Consider the following 19,505-nt stretch of genomic DNA (forward strand, 5'->3'; position numbering starts at 1 on the left):
AGGCCATTCCATATCACAACTCAAATTCCAAGTTTTAGAACATATACATATGGCCAGACGTGGTGGCAACAGGATTAGGAAATTAAAATAGTGTGAAGCCTACTTGGTCCACGTCTTACAGATTATTGTACCATAAGGCCTCAATAGGGAGTATAAAGTTTTCTATTAACAAATATTGTTTAGTTATATGATATGCCTTACAGGTTATGTATATTTTATTAACTTTTTTTGCTCCCTCTTTTACAGATATCATAATAGATCACCCTAGGTAGTGCCTCACATATGCTCATTCATTTTCTCCTCCTTATCTCTCCCTTTATTTCAATTTCTCCTAGTTTTAACTTATGTTCTCTCTCTTGCATCTATGTTTTCCTCCTTTCATTTCCCCTTTTTCAATCAACTCACTTCCTATGACTATATCTTCTACTTTTAGCGCCCTTCTATTCTTACTACATAGTATCTTGCTTTCACTCTTCTGGGAATGTCCACACTACTACCTACATTTTTCTTTCCTTCTTGTCTCATGTCGGCTGGGGCACATGCGCAATAACCCATCCCGGGATACTTCCTATGCAGACTCTCATACACAAGTGCTGCCTCCCCTGCCATGGCTCTCATATCTTTTATCTTCTTGCTTCATTTGTTGCTATTTTTTTTTCTCTTCCACTTATTTTATCCTATCGTTCAATTTTTGTGATCTATTTTATCCATTGTTTTGTTCATCCTATTCGTCCTTTTACCTCATACTACTAGTAGTTGTTTTCATTATTTCCCATTATATTTCTACCCTTTTCTCTCTATCATCTATTCATTATTTTTGTAATCAGGTTTTTCATCATTTAATTCCATCCATAGTCTCTTTGCCTGTCTTCCTAGCCCTTCTTCCATTATTATTCACATACACACCATATCCTAGGGATTCTTCCGACATTTACATAGAAAAGGTATATCACACATGGCCCGCTACAGGGAAGTATAGAGACTGGTGATGGAAGTCATGTTTGCTTTTATTTTAATATAACGTCTTTAATACATTGCCATTTTCGGATCTGGCAAGGTAGTTGTCGGTGCTAGTTTTTCAGCACATGCTAAGAAAGAGAGAATTGTTGCCAATTACCGAGACACTCATTAAGAATATTGAGAAACCAATATCGCGACAAAGCAGGTAGCTCGAATCACATCATCGCTTTAGAGAAATGGCTGCCAGAACAAAGCTGAAAATAACACACCCAATATGTGGGTGTAAAGAACTTTTTTTTTCTTTTAACTAACAACACACCACTTTTGGAGGGTAATAAATTGTGTATATTGTTATTAATAATGTTATAATTCAAAGTGAACATCTTATTCAAACATACTTTGTTTTATTTTCTGACATTTACTACTGAAAAGTTAGAATTATATCATATTTGTACCAATAATACAAGCACCTATAAAACTAGACGTATGTTAACAATACATTTGCTCAAATATGGATGTTAAATGCCGTTTGTTGGGTGTACCACTCTTCCAAGCAGAAGTAGCGACTTGCTGGTTCCTTCACACAGGGCTACAATGAAAGGTTTGTTAAGCTTTACTTCCTTTGGCTTGTCTTTGGCCTCTGTGCCATTGTTTTCTCCATTTGATTCTGCACCATTTTCTTCCAGCTCAAAATCAACAATGTTAATAACCTATGAAACAACACAGGATTGTAACAGAGCATCAGGATGAGTTAGGATGAATGGTGAGTATTGCATGAAGAAATATGGATAGCTGCCTTAGGCTGGCGTCACACACAACGTATAAAAAAAATTGGTCAGTTTTACACAGACGAGAATCGCAGAAATGTTCCCTGAACAGTGATCCATATGTCATCCGTGTGCACTGCGAGGATGCGATTTTCTCGCATCTAAGCATCCGTGTGACATCCGTATGGCATCCATATGGCTAGATTTTCTCGCCAACTTGCAAAAAGGACATATAATGTATTCATGGGCTCAAATATTCATGAAAACATATATATAGTCTCTCTCTCTCGGCTTTTGCTAAATCATTGCTGAAGGATATGAGACATGGCTTACATACAGTAAACCATTGCATATCCATTATATTTTTATATATCCCTCCCTAATAATGTTAGTAGTGTGTGTGTAAAATTTGGGAGCTGTAGGTGTTAAAGGATTAATTCACGGAAAAAACTGGTGTGGGCTCCTGCGCAATTTTCTCTGCCAGAGAGGGAAGGCCAGTGACTGAGGGCAGATATTAATAGCCTAGAGAGGGACCATGGTTATTACCCCCCCTGGCTAAAAATATCTGCCCCCAGCCACCCCAGAAAAGGCGCATCTTACAGATGCGCCTATTCCGGAACTTAGCCTCTCTCTTCCCACTGCCCTGTAGCATTGGCATATGGGGTAATAAGAGGTTAATGTCACCTTGCTATTGTAAGGTGACATTAAGCCTGGTTAATAATGGGGAGGTGTCAATAAGACACCTATCCATTATTAATCCAATAGTATGAAAGGGTTAAAAATACACACATTAAGAATAAAGTCTTTTAATGAAATAATGAAGCACACAGGTTTTAATATCTTTGTTGCACTCTCAGTCCAAGCAAAGCCCTCGTTTTCCTGTAAAAAATTCCAAAATAAAAAAGCAACAATATCCCATATCTGTCCGCCGTACAGTCAAGTCCCACGCTGTAAATCCATCTCAAGGGGTTAAATAGTTTACAACTCGGAGCGGTGCTAATGCTACCGGCTGGGCTGTAAACCAGGGAGGAATGAATGAAAAGCTGCCTGCGCAGCCTCCCCGCCTGACTGGACATGAACTCGATAGCGTGGGAAAGTTTCTGAACATTTTCCCACACTGTCAGTTCACTGCGGTCAAGCGGGGAGTCAGTGCAGCCTAAGTGACGTCATGAACTTGACAGCGTGGGAAAATGTTCAGAAACTTTCCCACGCTAAAGAGTTCATGTTCGGTCGGGTACTGCAAAGATTTTACAGAACCCGACAATTGTATTATCGGCTATTCTGCTATCTAACTCTCTATGAAATATATATATATATATATATATATATATATATATATATATATATATATATATATACACTGTACATATACACACACACACACACACACACACACACACACACACACACACACTATGTGTAGACATTTATTTTATCTGTTCTAAACCTGGCAGTGTGATTTTACTGTACACAGCACTGAATTGCCAGCTTTTCTAAAGGACACCGGTGCGTATTTCTCGCAAGTCACACTGATGGTCCGTGTGGTGTGCGAGTTTCTTTAATTAGTGATTCTCGGCCGATATATGGTGCAAATCGCAGTATGCTGCGATTTCTCTCGCACGTATAATACGGCCGAGAAAACAACGGATAATAGGAGCTGCCCCATAGATTAACACTGGTCCGGGTGCTATGCGATTTTTTATAGAACAGCACTCGTCTGTATTACGGTCTAGTGTGACTCCAGCCTTAGGCTTTGTTACCACAATGACTATTGGGCTTTATGTTGCAGATTTTTTTTGCACCGATTATGTAAATTAGGTTAATTTTTTCATAATTTTTTTAGTCCGATTTTACATTTGTTTTTATCATGTTTTGACGCTGCGGTTTTAGTCTCTTTTTGGTATCTTGTGTTTTAAATAAAGCTTTTTTTTTATACTTTCTGATATTTGGCTTTGGCAAAACATTATTGATTCAATCATGTGTTGATTACATGTGATTTTAATGCATTTACACAGTGAAAATGCACTAAAAATGCATTCGTTTTTTTTTACCTACATCTACCATATCTAATGCAATTCTATGGAGAAAATCTGCCCATAAAACTTAGCGTATCCGCAAGAGAAATTAACATGTTACGGATTGCAAACACGCACCACAGGTCAGTTTGCGCAATGTAAAAAAAAAACAGTGGGCATGAGAGGTCTATAAATTCCATCTATTTTGCTGGAACTGTAAGATGTTGTGCTTTTCACACAGCAAAAATATGCAGCGTCAAAAAATTATATTGAGAACACAGCATTGAAGGAAGCTACAGTGCTTTGCGAAAGTATTCAGCCCCCTGGAACTTTTCAACCTTTTCCCACATATCATGCTTCAAACATATAGATACCAAATGTAAATTTTTGGTGAAGAATCAACAAGTGGAACACAATTGTGAAGTTAAACTAAATTTATTGGTTACTTTAAATTTTTATGGAAATTCAAAAACTGAAAAGTGGGGCGTGCAATATTATTCGGCCCCTTTAACTTAATACTTTGTTGCGCCACCTTTTGCTGCGATTACAGCTGCAAGTCGCTTGTGGTATGTCTCTATCAGATTTGTACATCGAGAGACTGAAATTCTTGCTCATTCTTCCTTGGCAAACAGCTCGAGCTCAGTGAGGTTTGATGGAGATCATTTGTGAACAGCAGTTTTCAGCTCTTTCCACAGATTGTCGATTGGATTGAGGTCAGGACTTTGATTTGGCCATTCTAACACCTGGATACGTTTATTTGTGAACCATTCCATTGTAGATTTTGCTTTATGTTTGGGATCATTGTCTTGTTGGAAGACAAATCTCCGTCCTAGTCTCAGGTCTTTTGCAGACTCCAACAGGTTTTCTTCAAGAATGGTCCTGTATTTGGCAATTTTAACCATCTTCCCTGTCCCTGCTGAAGAAAAGCAGGCCCAAACCATGATGCTGCCACCACCATGTTTGACAGTGGGGATGGTGTGTTCAGGGTGATGAGCTGTGTTGCCTTTACGCCAAATATATCGTTTGGCATTGTTGCCAAAAAGTTCGATTTTGGTTTCATCTGACCAGAGCACCTTCTTCCACATGTTTGGTGTGTCTCCCAGGTGGCTTGTTCCAAACTTTAAACAACACTTGTTCATGGATATCTTTGAGAAATGGCTTTCTTCTTGCCACTCTTCCATAAAGGCCAGATTTGTGCAGTGTACGACTGATTGTTGTCCTATGGACAGACTGTCCCACCTCAGCTGTAGATCTCTGCAGTTCATCCAGAGTGATCATGGGCCTCTTGGCTGCATCTCTGATCAGTCTTCATCTTGTTTGAGATGAAAAATTAGAGGGACGGCCGGGTCTTGGTAGATTTACAGTGGTATGATACTCCTTCCATTTCAATATGATCGCTTGCACAGTGCTCCTTGGGATGTTTAAAGTTTTGGAAAATCATTTTTTATCCAAATCCGGCTTCAAACTTCTCCACAACAGTATCACAGACCTGCCTGTTGTGTTCATTGGTCTTCATGATGCTCTCTGTGCTTCAAACAGAACCCTGAGACTATCACAGAGCAGGTGCATTTATACGGAGACTTGATTACACACAGGTGGATTATATTTATCATCATTAGGCATTTAGGACAACATTGGATCATTCAGAGATTCACAATGAACTTCTGGAGTGAGTTTGCTGAACTGAAAGTAAAGGGGCTGAATAATATTGCTGTTCAGTTTTTGAATTTCCACAAAAATTTTAAATGACCAATAAATTTCGTTCAACTTCACAATTGTGTTCCACTTGTTGTTGATTCTTCACCAAATTTTAAATTTGGTATCTTTATGTTTGAAGCATGATATGTGGGAAAAGGTTGAAAAGTTCCAGGGGACCGAATACTTTTGCAAGGCACTGTAGCATCAGAAAATGACCTAGTATCTAATTCAAGTTTTTTTATGTTTTTTTTTTGTTTTTTTTTGTCATGATAGATATGTCTAATGGGACTATTGCAAGAATTTTATCTTTTATTTTTAATACAGATTGTGCTGTTAAAAAAAATTCCCAAAAATGTAAAAATAAATGTTTGCTGCAAAAACCCAAATTAATCAATGGGTAATTTTGGGAAGATAACTTCCCTTTAACACTACTTAAAATTAGTGACGACGTTGCTACTGCTAATGATTGTTAACGCTCAAGCTACAACTGAAGTAAAAAGAAATGCATTGTAAAGGTTTATGAAATCTTGTACAGCTTTCTTTCAATAAAATAAATTATTTAATCAAGTAAAAATCAATTAGTAGCTCTACAAAACATGTATATGTAGCCCTAGCCTAAGGCCTGCTTCACATGTCAATTGCCTTATCTAGGCAAAAGATTACATTAAAACTCAAATGTTGACAATATGTCATCTTCTAAATATACAAATCCCTTACCATGCACACTGCTTTCACTTTCATTCTGAGGGTGTGACCGGGTCTGTGCGATTTGGGTGGGGGACAAGCGTATATTTCAGCTGGATGTGCATCTGAGGACGCACAATCAGCAGAAGTGCATTGCAGTGCAGAGACCCACTGGGTCTCTGCACTGCAATAGATGCCACCAGCCAATTAGAGGCCGTGGCTGACGTCAGCATGCAAGTTACTGGCGGCACATGGCAGTGATGTCATGTTCTGCTCTTTGCTTGCACACTGGCTACAGACAAGGATGTCGGTGTCGTAGGAGCTGGAGAAGTGAGCAGAATCTGAAGATTTTTATGCATAAAAAAATAGCAGCAGGATGGGGGCATATATACCAGTATGGGCGATATGCATGTGTAACGCCCGATAGGGCCGTGGGGTACTCGGTACCGGGTCCGGTACTTAAAGGGATGTGTCATAGCGGCGGCGACCCTGTCCGTGGCCTTGGGCGCCCATGTTAAAGGGACGGTCTTTAAAGAGGTTACTTGAATAATAAAAGTTCATGACGCCACCTGTGGTATTCGGTCATGGGTGACCGACGCTGCTTAAAGAGGTCCACTGGGGTGATGTTATGGTAGCAGGGGTGGTATGGCTTCCCACAGGTGAAGCTGGGTCCCCATGGCTCCCGATGTAATAGATGAAGATAGAGATAGGTGGTGTAGTAAGAAATGGAGGACACAGGGTTGCAGTCTCTTTACCTCTTTACTTGGTTCAAGGTAGCCACAGTCCAGGATACCGGATCATGGATGCTGGTGTGGTCTGGCCGGCTTGGAAGCGAATTGGGAATCCCTCTAACCAGGTGGGGTTTGAAGCCTTCCTTCTAACGCTGTGGTGTTGTAGTCCCTTGCTGCCTTAGGCCTCACACAAGGTCCTCACGTTTTATCTCTGTCCCCCTTTAGGTAGGACACTACCCATACGACAGGTAGCTCGAGCCTTTTTACAGGATCTCTATCACGACTCTGGCTCTATTTGCTACTGTGTCCTCGGGTGTTAATAGTGGACAGGTAACTTGCAATCAGCTGTCTGCCAGTTTTTGCTGTGGGGCATGAAGTTACCGCCACAACCTTGGTCTTCTGGCTACCGGTATCTGCGATCAGCATGAAGGAAGCCCAGTCGCAGCTTCTCTCTCCAGCTCTTCACTCTCCTGTGCCTCTTTTCCCTCTGTCGCCTACAGACTGCTCTGCTTGCTTTTTCCTTCCCAGGAGCCGCAGAATCACTCGTCTCCACGGCCCCAGCTTTCCTTCCTCTCTCCTCGCTCTCCACTCACCAACTGTCTAACTCCAACTGCCTAGCAACTGACTCCTCCTCCCAACCAGAGAGAGCAGCTCCCCTGAAGTCGGGTGTAGAGCTCCCCCTTCTGGCCTGGAGTCAGAACAGTGTTGTATGTGCTGAATACCTATCAAAGGGATCCTTCCTCGCTTCCAAGCATGACATCACTCTCCCTGTGAGGAAAGCAATGCCACTGTAACAACCGGTTACCTGGGGTGTTACACTTGTTTTCCAGTACATGGGGCCCCAGCTATTGGACCAGATCAGATGGTAAGTAGAAGTGATGTGCAGCACCTCTACTCTCATAACAGATGAGAGAGGGATAAATAGATTCGTAATAAGATTATTACCTTTCCCACATTTATGTCTGTTTTGCTCATTTTACTGAAGTCGGCATTTTTCCCCAGGAGTCCTAACACATTGATACTGGAAAGAATATCTTGAATATTGTATGAAAGTTCTATTTTCAATTTTGGTAAAAATAAGTTGATGTATCTGTAAAAGAAAATACATATATATATTCAGTAAAGAAATGACCCTGTACTCTCCATCATTATACGAATAGTCTTTTGGAGTTGTATGTCTTACCTTTTTTGTGATTTATATAAAGTGTCTATCCAATTCAAATACGTTTCCCAACGCATAGAAGATTCGATGTTCTCAAGTGTGTTTCCATTTATTGGCTGGGCCAGTATCAGGAAATCATTATCACATAGTGGAATCTTTATCAATAACTGATTCTTGGCAATATCTTCAATAAAGGGAAACATTCCTGATACTGCAATCATAGGAACCGAAACTACATTGTTTGGCCCAATCCAGAAGGGTTGACGGTTTGGAATTAAGGAAGAATTAGCCACTTTACCTGGATTAAAACATAAGTACTTGTTAGGCAGCATACTGTATGGTTTCATTTCATTACCGGCACTAATCCATCAGCCTTCCAGAATTACACCCCATGTACCATTATTACAACTTAAAGAGAACCTGCCACTGTGACAAAAGTGGCCAGTTTTTGCTCTCTAATATTATTCCTCCTGCTGCCTTGTAATGCCTTTTTAAAAAAAATTTGCTATAAGTTCCAGAAATATGGGCCCACTTATTTAGTGCTAATATTTAAAGTCTCTACCAAGTGGCCCACAGGGTTCTCTGGAGGCATGCCAATAGGTTGCTGTGCAAAATTCCAACATGACACATCCCCTTCATAAAAACATAAAAATTTGCATCAAATAAAAAGCCCAATATTTCTGGAAGAGTATGGCAGATTTGAAAAATAATGTATAGTCAGGGGAGTATTGGGAGTAAAATAATAGCAAAAACTGGCCACTTTTGAACTGGTGACTCGACTACTTTAATGCTACCCTCCACCATGGGCATGAAAATAGCTATACATTTCTCATATATGGTCGGTCTACCTGACACCCAATAGCATCTTGTTCCTCCTACTTCTAAGATGGATAATGCAGTGGCATAAGGAGTGCAGTGGTAAGTAGAAATGACACATTTTCTGCCTTTTCTTGCTGTGGGATCGGAAAGGCAGGAGAGGAGTGATTTAGATTCACCAGTGAACTCCCAACACCACTGCAGGGGCCAATATGGAGGCAGGAGGAACAATACGTCCACATGAGCAGAGGAGGCAAACTATAGACATGAGGTAGGGTAATTCAGGGTGGAATATAGCTTTATTAAATAGTATTTGGTTTACTGATGTCATACAATCAGGATGCTACATTTATAAGATCCACCAGCGTAACAAAATAATTTACATTCAAAAGCTACCAACATGTGTCACAGCCCTAGCTTCTTAATATTGTCATTGAATTGTACTATGGTTTTAATCTAGGAAGTTGTGCATGCAATTTGTAATCTACAACATTTTTATGGGGTTAATCCCTATGTAAATAAAATGAGATTGTCAGCTCACCTCCTCCTCTGGTTAATATGTCCTCCAGACTGCACGGATCCACTGGGTGAAGGTTGATATGCATCAAATGGTTAACATCCAGTACCTCTTTGGACAAATGATCCAAGGAAATCAAAGATTTCTTAAAACATCTATTTATTTCTTCTTATTAAAAACAGGTAACAAACAAGGTCAGGCAGTTTGGATACACTCATGATAAAAAAAAAAAAGGCATAGAGACCAACATGTTTCGACCCAGGCAGGTTTTAATCATGGAGTTGTGGTCTCTATGCCTTTGTTTTAATCATGAGAGTGTATCCAAACTGCCTGACATTTTTTGTTACCTGTTTTTAATATGAAGAAATAAATAGATGTTTTAAGAAATTTTGGATTTCCTGGAATGATTTGTCCAAACAGGCGCTGAATGTTAACCATTTGATGCATATAATCCCTATGTAAGGGGTGTACCAGGACTGACGTGTACCCCACCCCTCTGTATTAATGTGTAATGTACATAACTGTATGTAGTGTATTGTACAATATTATGCTCTAGTATAGCATAAGTGCAGTACTTCAAGATGGACACTAGATGGGGGTACATTAGTGTACATAGTTTGCGTAGGAAGAGTCTACTGTGGGTAAGCCAGGAGCATTTCCTAATTGTAGTGAGTTAGGCCAGGGAGCCCAAACAGTCCGGACGGGCTTTAAAGCCCTGGGACAGTATATTGACCCCGCAATGTTGTGAAGCTAGGGGCCCAGCCATCCAGGGTCTATAGTGGCCAGACCCTACAGAAGAAGGCTACTACAGAAGTCACAGCAGAATAGAAATGCAGGTCGCTCCAAGATGTGGCAGCTTACTACGTGGGCAGGTGCCCTTATGTCTGGTGCAAAATGGACAGGGGAACTCCTGAAAGTAGTTAAGCTATACAGGGAGGACGCTGCGGTACTGAGCGAGACTCTACGACCCGGGATCATACCGAGAGATGTGAGGAGGAGCACAGGGAGAGTGAAGGATGTGTACTGTGTGGAATCCCATGTCAGTGCTGTAAATGATCTGGACGTGGTGCGTGTGGAATCAAGTAAAGTTGTTCATTTAAAGTTGGAACTGGACTCTGTCTTCTTATGCACTAAAGTGAAGGAAGAAGTTTCTCTACGACGCAGAAAGGACAGTGAGAACCAGGGAAGTAAGACAGTGGGACTGTGTGTATGTGGTGCGGGTGGCCAGGGCACGCTAAAGCAGACATCTGTGCGGGCCATGGCTACAGCCCTGGCTGCCGTTCACACTAACATTTTTAAAAGGAACCCATCAGCAAATTTTTGGACCCAAAAGTATCATCGTCACAGTAAAGTACCTATATCTCCAGCAGGGGTTGGCACATGTACAGTAACATCCTGATGACGGTGTGAGAACCGGACTATCCATCTGTGCATGCATAAAACTTTTTATTTGATCATTAAAAAAAACAACTTTTTCTTTATGATCAAAGAAATTTTCCTGTGAACACTGAAGTGTGGTCAGTTTGAAAGAGTGAAGATTACAAGGAAGATAATCAAAGGGTGGAGTTGCCATCCAGACTAGGGAAGAGGAAAGGTGGAACAAGATGATCTGGTCTCACTAAGCAGGAGGGTGGATCCTCTTCCCCTGCTGTGAAGTAAGTGAACTGATATCGTACCTTTTGTGATACATATGCTCAGAAGTCGTGTTAGCTGGTGCGGCGCCCCCGAGGTGCAGTCACCACAGAGGTGCTGCACCTCAGATGAGGTGTGGTGCTCTGCTCTCGGGTAAGGAGGGGGGCATAATCCAGAACCCACACACTTACATCCAACACCAGACCTCTCAAGGCCAGGGAGGGACTAGGTAGAAAGTGCGGGTGGAGAGACTGACAGTTAGAGGGGTTGTCCTGGAGGGCATTCTAAGGGATGCTATGCTGGAGTATCTGAAGAGGAATAACCTCATGACCCAATACCAACATGGGTTTACTAGGGACCGTTCCTGTCAGACTAATTTGATCAATTTCTATGAAGAGGTAAGTTCCGGACTGGACCAAGGGAACCCAGTGGACGTTGTGTAAATGGACTTTTCAAAAGCTTTTGATACGGTGCCACACAAAAGGTTGATACATAAAATGAGAATAATGGGGATAGAGGAAAATATGTGTAAGTAGGTTAAGAGCTGGCTCAGGGATAGGAAACAAAGGGTGGTTATTAATGGAGCACACTTGGACTGGGTCGCGGTTAGCAGTGGGGTACCACAGGGGTCAGTATTGGGCCCTCTTCTTTTTAACATATTTATTAATGATCTTGTAGGGGGCATACAGAGTAGAATTTCAATAATTGCAGATGACACTAAACTGCAGGGTAATCAATACAGAGGAGGACAATTATATATTACAGGATGATTTATGTAAACTAGAAGCTTGGGCTGATAAATGGCAAATGAGCTTTAATGGGGATAAATGTAAGGTCATGCACTTGGGTAGAAGTTATAAGATGTATAACTGTGCTTAATTCTAAAACACCCGGTGCAAAACCATCAATGAAAAAGACCTGGGAGTATGGGTGGATGACAAACTCACATTTAGTGGCCAGTGTCAGGCAGCTGCTACAAAAGCAAATAAAATAATGGGATGCATTAAAAGAGGTATAGATGCTCATGAGGAGAACATAATTTTACCTCTATACAAGTCACTAGTTCGACCACACTTAGAATACTGTGTACAGTTCTGGTCTCCGGTGTATAAGAAAAACATAGCTGAACTAGAGCGGGTGCAGAGAAGAGCGACCAAGGTTATTAGAGAACTGGGGGGTCTGCAATACCAAGATAGGTTATTACACTTGGGGCTATTTAGTTTGGAAAAAGAAGGCTAAGAGGTGATCTTATTTTAATGTATAAATATATGAGGGGACAGTACAAAGACCTTTCTGATGATCTTTTTAATCATAGACCTGTGACAGGGACAAGGGGGCATCCTCTACGTCTGGAGGAAAGAAGGTTTAAGCATAACAGACGCGGATTCTTTACTGTAAGAGCAGTGAGACTATGGAACTCTCTGCCGTATAATGTTGTAATGAGTGATTCATTACTTAAATTTAAGAGGGGACTGGATGCCTTTCTGGAAAAGTATAATGTTACAGGGTATATACACTAGATTCCTTGATAGGGCGTTGATCCAGGGAACTAGTCTGATTGCCGTATGTGGAGTCGGGAAGGAATTTTTTTCCTCCCCAATGTGGAGCTTACTCTTTGCCACATGGGTTTTTTTTGCCTTCCTCTGGATCAACATGTTAGGGCATGTTAGGTTAGGCTATGGGTTGAACTAGATGGACTTAAAGTCTTCCTTCAACCTTAATAACTATGTTACTATGTTACTATGTCATGGAAAATGTAGGAAGAGTCAGAAAAGGTCTAGAAAGTTAATCAGTCTGTGGGAAGGAAGAGAGCAGAGCAGACGTGAGAGAGAGTTGGAGCTTGGGACTTGATCAGTGAGGAGCTCATCCCAGCACCAGAGTAGAGTGAGAGAGAAAGAAAGGGCCCGTATCCACACTGACTGTAGTTGGGTAGAGGGACAAGGTCGCAGTGGGGGAAACGGCCCCCAAGACTGGTGGAGAACTGTGGGGCTTGGCTGGCGGGCCGGAGGCTGTGGTATCTGTGTGTGCCACAGCCACATCTGCATATATTGGCTGAAAGGGTGGCCATGTGGGATCGGGGGGAGGCCCTGGGACTAAGCTCTAACTGTGGAGAGCTGTAACAACTCTGCTGCATCACCATCAGCCCCAGCAGTCTATTTAAGCAGCGTCGGCCATCCCTAGCCGAGTACCACAGGTGGAGTCACAAACAAATCCCCTATAAACTTTATTTCCCTGTTAATGATCATTTTTCATTGGACACCTAGGGCCACAGACCGGGTGACTGCTGCAGTGACACATCCCTTTAAGAACTGGCCCGGTACGGAGTATCCCCACGGCCCTGGCGGACGCTCCACTAGCACTCCTTTTCTGTAGCTGGGATTGTAGTGTGTACAGGGACAGAGAAGATCATACACAGTGCAGTCTTCCCAGGTCATGTAACATTATACAGGCTTTAAAGACCAAACTAGAGGTATCACTATCTGTAAAGGGGAGAAGATATCCCTCTCGCAATGACTTGCTGGTAACCTTCAGACATTTAGAAATTACCTCACTGTGAGCTGCACAGCTATTCACTTCAATCTGCAAATTCATGTTGGGGTATGACTATAATGGCTGCTCATAGCACCTGCTATATAAACACTCGATTAACCTCTTGTAGATTTCAATGCAAAAGTGCATTGGAGTATTAAAGTATACTGTCCAAACTACAAATAAAGTTCATAGCATTAACCTACCTTTAAAATGAACGTGGCTACTGTACATGAAGTTGGTGGTTCCATCAATGGAATTTAATCCAGTTTTAGTATTTGCTGGCAGTTTAGATTCCAGAAATTCATTGATTGATTTCACAGCCTTAGCAGAATCTTTGAAGTCCACAGTCCTTACGTACAAGCTGTCAACATTTAGTGTTAATCCATGAACAAAGTTCTCTGACAGTGGGACATTTGGAGAAACAAATATGAACGCAGTTCTTCTATGTGAAGTGATTATCGAATCTTTAGAACAGAAAGACTGGTCAATACTTTTGAGCTTTGAGAATACGTTTATACCACTCACTTTAGAAGTGCAGTTTGTAAACCCTAATGGGTGATTTAATCCCAAAAATGCTTGTAAACTTCTAGAAGTGTTCCCAGATGCTCCATGGTAAAATGACATGATTGTTCGGAAAAAATCAGTGTTTGGTATTAGGATAGTTTCTGTTTTATGTAGTTTCCACCATCCGTCCACAGCCCGAAAGCTAAGGGCACCAATCAGTGGTACCAGATAGCGTTCTGCAGGTCCGAAATCCTCTGCATCCACTTGGATTTTTTTTTCATGTGCATTATTTTTTGATTCGATAGCTATTGGGAAAAACATCTTCTCATCGCTGTGATCCTGCGATTCCATCTTATCACATTCACTCTTGTTGTAAGCCAGAAGATTGAATGGATGGACATATACGCGGTTGCATGTAGAAAAGCCAATGAATGCAGTCAAACACAACATATGTTGGAGGTACATTGTTAAAAGCAAAGCTGTAAAACAAAGCAACAAGTATTATGAATATATAGTATATTTGCTTATACTTATCAAGACTTAAGGGCTGATTCAGCAAAGTTCTTATGCACAAAACTGGCAGAAACGCTTTGAAAATATGCAATTTTTTGTGCAACAATTTCATGGAAACATTGTGACTTTTTCCGTTTTCTGTTTCACTGTTTCCATCTGTAAGCAATGTATCTCTATTGGATGACCCCTCTCTCCCTTGGCATACATCACAGGGGGTAATGTGGGGCCATGTTATCGCAGATGTGTTACTTATCCATACTAATAACGCTGTGCACACAGTGTTTTGGTGTGTGAACATTGAATAAGCGTGTAGGTTTCATGCTTAGGCGATGTTCACAAGCAGCATTTTCTTTTGTAGCCAAAACGCTGTATGCAAAGCATAGGTTTTGCAACTTTTTTTGTCCAGTTTTTGGTGCATTTTTGCGTTTAGTTTTTTTTTTTTTTTTGCTGTGGATTACATGTATGCTTTATCTACAGTACATGCTTAAAAAAGTTTGGTGCATTTTTTGCAGCTTTGTGCTACTCATTGCTTCCTAGGCGTGAGAAAGCACTGAAATAATGGACATACAGATGTTTTTAACTGCAGTTCTTAAATTCAGTCAGGAAAAAAGAAAAACAGTCCTGTGTCGGAGATTTCTGAACTTTCATAGCTAGGGATGAGTGGACCCTTGGAAGTTCTTGAACCTGAACCCCACTGAAATCAATGAGGACCTGAACTTTGAAGCTGGAAAATCTCTCTTGTCCGTGTTCGGAGTTCAGCACGAGACAATCGTGTCCGGTATGAACCCCGAACTTTAAACTTCAGGTTCACGCGTCTCTTCTCATAGCTTTTGTTGGTACTGTAAAATGTTCTTATGTGCATAAAAATCATAGCAAAAATGACAAATGTGAACATAGCCTTAACATATCTTGTGGTGCAAAGCTTTACTGCACCTATTCCACATTTGAACCCACCGGCCTAGGGCCATTAATGATTGTTCTGCATCCATACAGCATCATGTTACTGACAGCACACCCCCCTACCAGCATAAAAGAGCCAAGGCTTGTCTGTCCGGTGATCGTCGGCATGTTATCATGGGCCGATAGTAAGGAGCGAGCGTTCTCACATTACCGGCACAGCTCAATGTATGTTTCTTAAATCATTTCAAGCACAAATATTTTCAGGTGGTCTCACCCTCCATATTCTAGAGGGGGAAGATGCCATCCAATTGGTTGTTTTCCAAAGATTTGGTAACTATTTCAGTATTTAACAATGGAATTATTCAGGACTGACGGAACAAATCCTCCCACTGCACCCCACAACACACTTTGGGAACCCCCATTGCTAATACTTAGCCCTTTGTCTATTACTCAGACGCTATCCAGAGAGTTGAAGAAGGCACACTTCTTTGTCTTCCTTTGCACTTTGGGATGGATTATAAATCTTTGAGCGAATTATGACATAAGTTGCTTGCGTTGGATCAGTAGTAAAGTAAATAATTATCTTGCTGAATCCAGTTTAGGGAAGTTTTGTGTGTTTTAGATAGAGAATGACCTCTGGCGTAGAGACCATTAAAGATGCAATGCCTCATCAGTGAAGGAGATATAAGTGCTGTATACAGGCACCGTATCTCAGGGGAAAGTACCGTCCCATTCATAGTAGAAATGGTAAAATGGAATTAGTGTTTATATACAGCTGCCGTCAACATTACTCAAGCCCCATTACATATTAGGTTTATTAGCAAAATGATTGATCTTTGAAATAAACCAAACAAGAACATTTTAAATAACTAAGCATAACTAATACTACAAGTGGTTTCTACAAATTCAACACAAAATTCCACTATTACTGGCTACTGCATTCTCAGAATTAGTCAACCCAAGCATCTTTAGCAATTAGGCTGTTGTGACCTGCTGCAACATGATGCATAGCCAGACACCATCTTATGGCAATGTTTCAGAGAAATCTTAGCTCATTCCTCATGTACAATGATCTCCAGGACACTAATATTATTGGGATTGTATGCTGCAACTGCTTTCTTCAAATTCACCAAACGTTTTCATGGAGGTTCAATTCAGGGGACTGTGATGATGACCACTCCAGAATCTTCCAGGACTTCTGAAACCAAGCTTGTTGATGAGGTATGCTTCGGACCATTGTCCTTTTGAAAATCCAATCATGTCCATACATGAGCTATCTCACAGAAGGTTTACCCCTAGGATTTCCTAATCCTGATTATATCCAGATTGGCCCCCAAATGCTGCAGGTTTCCAAGTGCCAGATGAAGCAAAGCAGTACCGAGTCACCACAATGCTTTAATGCAGGCAAATGTTTCAGCGTATTCATAATTCTTACTCCAGATATGCCGTTAATCCATAGCCACAAAAAAGTTCCAGTTTTGTTTTATTGCTCCACATAACAGAATCCCAAAACCTCCATGGTTAATTTATATAGTTTGGAACATATTTGAGATTGAGTGCTTTCGGATCAGTAGATGTGTAGATCTTGGATTTCGGGCATGTAGATCGTCAGTAGTGATGAGCGAGTATACTCGTTGCTTGGGTTTTCCCGAGCACGCTCGGGTGACCTCCAAGTATTTGTTATTGCTCGGAGATATAGTTTTCATCGCCTCAGTTGCATGATTTACGGCTGCCAGATATGCCGAATACATGTGAGGAATGCCTGTTAGGGAATTCCCACATGTATTTAGCCTGTCCAGCAGTCATAAATCATGCTGCTGAGGCGATGAAACTATATCTCCGAGCAATAACAAATACTTGGAGGTCACCTGAGCGTGCTCGGGAAAACCCGAGCAATGAGTGTGGAGCGCCCCCACACCGCCGCAGGGCCGAGGGGTACCCGGAGCCGGGCCTCTGGGATCTCAGTCCTGGGGTTGTCACGGTGGCTAGACCCGGTCCGTGGCCCTGTCTGTCAGTGGGGGACGTCCGTTGCAAATAGGTGCTGTTAACGGTGGTGTAGCGGTGCAGTTGTGGGGTGCAGGTCGCGGTAAATAACGAGGACACCAGGTTGCAGTCTCTTTACCTCTTTACTGGAGATCTCTCGGTCCTCAGTCCAGAATCCGGTCCACCAGGCTGCGCAAGTCCGGCCGGTCCAATGGCACTTCCAGAGTTCTCCTCACAGGTGGAAATCAGTGCCTTCCTTCTTAGCGCTTTGTGTTGTAGTCCTTCCCTGCTGTGCTTACGGAAAGTACCCCACAACTGTTGTGTCTGTTTCTTAAGTTCCCTCACAACTCGATTAACTGATCTTCTGCTAATCTTCCGTCCCTTCCTGATGTTACAGTAAGAACGGCACCCGTTTGTCAGGTAGGCCTGGAGTTCTTCCGGGACCCTAGAGACGCCCCTCTCCCGCAATTGCCCCCCAAGACTTCATAGGTGATATGTGGTAGACAGCCCGCCTGAGACTGACTGTCCTGCCGCTGTTTGGAGTATGGCTTAAAGCTGTATATTATTCCACTCCCTCGGCGTTCCGGCCACCGGTAATGCGCCTCAGCAAGGTGCTGCCTCTTTCAACAAAACCCCTGCTGGTATTCTCCTTCTGCTTGATTTCGTTTCTCACTCAGCACAATCTATCTCGCTTCTAATCCTTTCTTAGGGCACCGCCGCTATTCTGAGCAGGCACGGTCCCGTTACGTTCTTTCGATGCCAAGCCTCTGCCAGGATCCCACCCCTGGCAGAGACCCTACTGTCTCTTCTTCCACAACACCCTCTCTCACTAGGTGTTGCTTCGTTCGATCCAGTCAGCTTTCTCTACTAACTTCCTGCCTGACCTCCAGTTTACCCACTATGGTGGGGAGTGGCCTAATGAATAGCACCCTTAGCTCCCCCCGGAGGCCCAGCTGTGAAACATATTGGTGTCTGTGATACCTGATTGGAGGAACTCCTTCAGTGCCATCGAACGCACCATGGCTCCCCTTAGTGGCGGAGCCACAGTACTGCAACGACCAGGACTCTGGGGCACTGCACTCCCCCCTGGTTAAACACAGTACTCCGGGACTGGGAAGAAAACAACAATACAGGTTAGCAAAAAGACATACAAATTTGTTGAGTGCAAAACAATAAGCATACTTGAACAGGCTTCCCTTTATGGGAGGTGAGGACACTTTAACGTTACAAAACATAATCAAATATCATAGCAACAGGCTACAATTAACTCTCATTACCCAACCGGGTATTCTACTAAGTGCAAATGCTGGAACAATAAATTAACATTGCCTTTAAGAAACATACACTCTTAGTTTATCAAAGGCCTTCCTATAATCACATTACAGGGCAAGGTAACTTCACATTCTCCTACTTTGAACCTGCAGGACCGCCTGTCCCTATGGCACCAGACCTACTGCCTCTCCTTTCTTTTACAGGACCGCCCCGTTCAGCCAGGGCCTACTGCCTTTCTCTACTATACATAGTATAGACATAACATTCCTTTCAATTTGAGAGCATGGAGCACACTCTGCTTGGCTCCTATAAGGACTCACTCACTAACCCCTACGGGTCTACTTTCTGTCCTTAGTAACGAACTAACTTTCTATGGGGACGCAGGGTTTACCTTCTATCCTCACCTTCGTTATTACTTCTTTACTTTTAGTTAAACGGAACTCTACATCTACCCCTACGGGCTTTCTGCATCTTTCTCTTCAAAGAACATTATCTAGATCTCACATTTTAAACAAATTAAACACACATAACTTTTCCATGAAAAACAGTTACATTTCCTTCAAAGCATTATCTTGACATTACTGTTCTAAAACAGTATCACTTTCAAGTTCCATTCTAACCTCCCCTTTAAGAGGAGATCAAGTCTTTCTGAGGTAGCTCTTCTTCTCAGCCTACCAGTCCATGCAAAGGCTCCGGAATGGTATCTTCGCAAAATGTCTTTAAACAAAACCAGTAGGAAGCACCTTTAAGAAGGTGCAAACTATTTACAAGAAAGTTCAAATCATGCACAGTCCATGATTTCGCAGTTTGTGTAACTTT

General features: G+C 42.0%; 1 protein-coding gene across 1 annotated transcript in view; it reads right to left on the bottom strand.

Annotated features, from left to right (window-relative positions):
• Nucleotides 1-1,342: 1,342 nt before the first annotated feature.
• Nucleotides 1,343-19,505, bottom strand: part of AGT (angiotensinogen) — a 45,881-nt gene continuing 27,718 nt past the window's right edge. Inside the window, exons 2-5 of the mRNA XM_077289120.1 lie at nucleotides 13,718-14,497; nucleotides 8,039-8,315; nucleotides 7,801-7,945; nucleotides 1,343-1,670 (exon numbers count right to left, since the gene is read on the bottom strand). Of these exons, the coding sequence (XP_077145235.1) occupies nucleotides 1,479-1,670; nucleotides 7,801-7,945; nucleotides 8,039-8,315; nucleotides 13,718-14,483 (1,380 nt within the window). The 5' untranslated portion in view covers nucleotides 14,484-14,497 and the 3' untranslated portion in view covers nucleotides 1,343-1,478. The remainder of the gene's footprint in view (nucleotides 1,671-7,800; nucleotides 7,946-8,038; nucleotides 8,316-13,717; nucleotides 14,498-19,505) is intronic.

Source organism: Ranitomeya variabilis, chromosome 2 (assembly GCF_051348905.1).
Source record: "Ranitomeya variabilis isolate aRanVar5 chromosome 2, aRanVar5.hap1, whole genome shotgun sequence".
Taxonomy (NCBI): Eukaryota; Metazoa; Chordata; class Amphibia; order Anura; family Dendrobatidae; genus Ranitomeya; species Ranitomeya variabilis.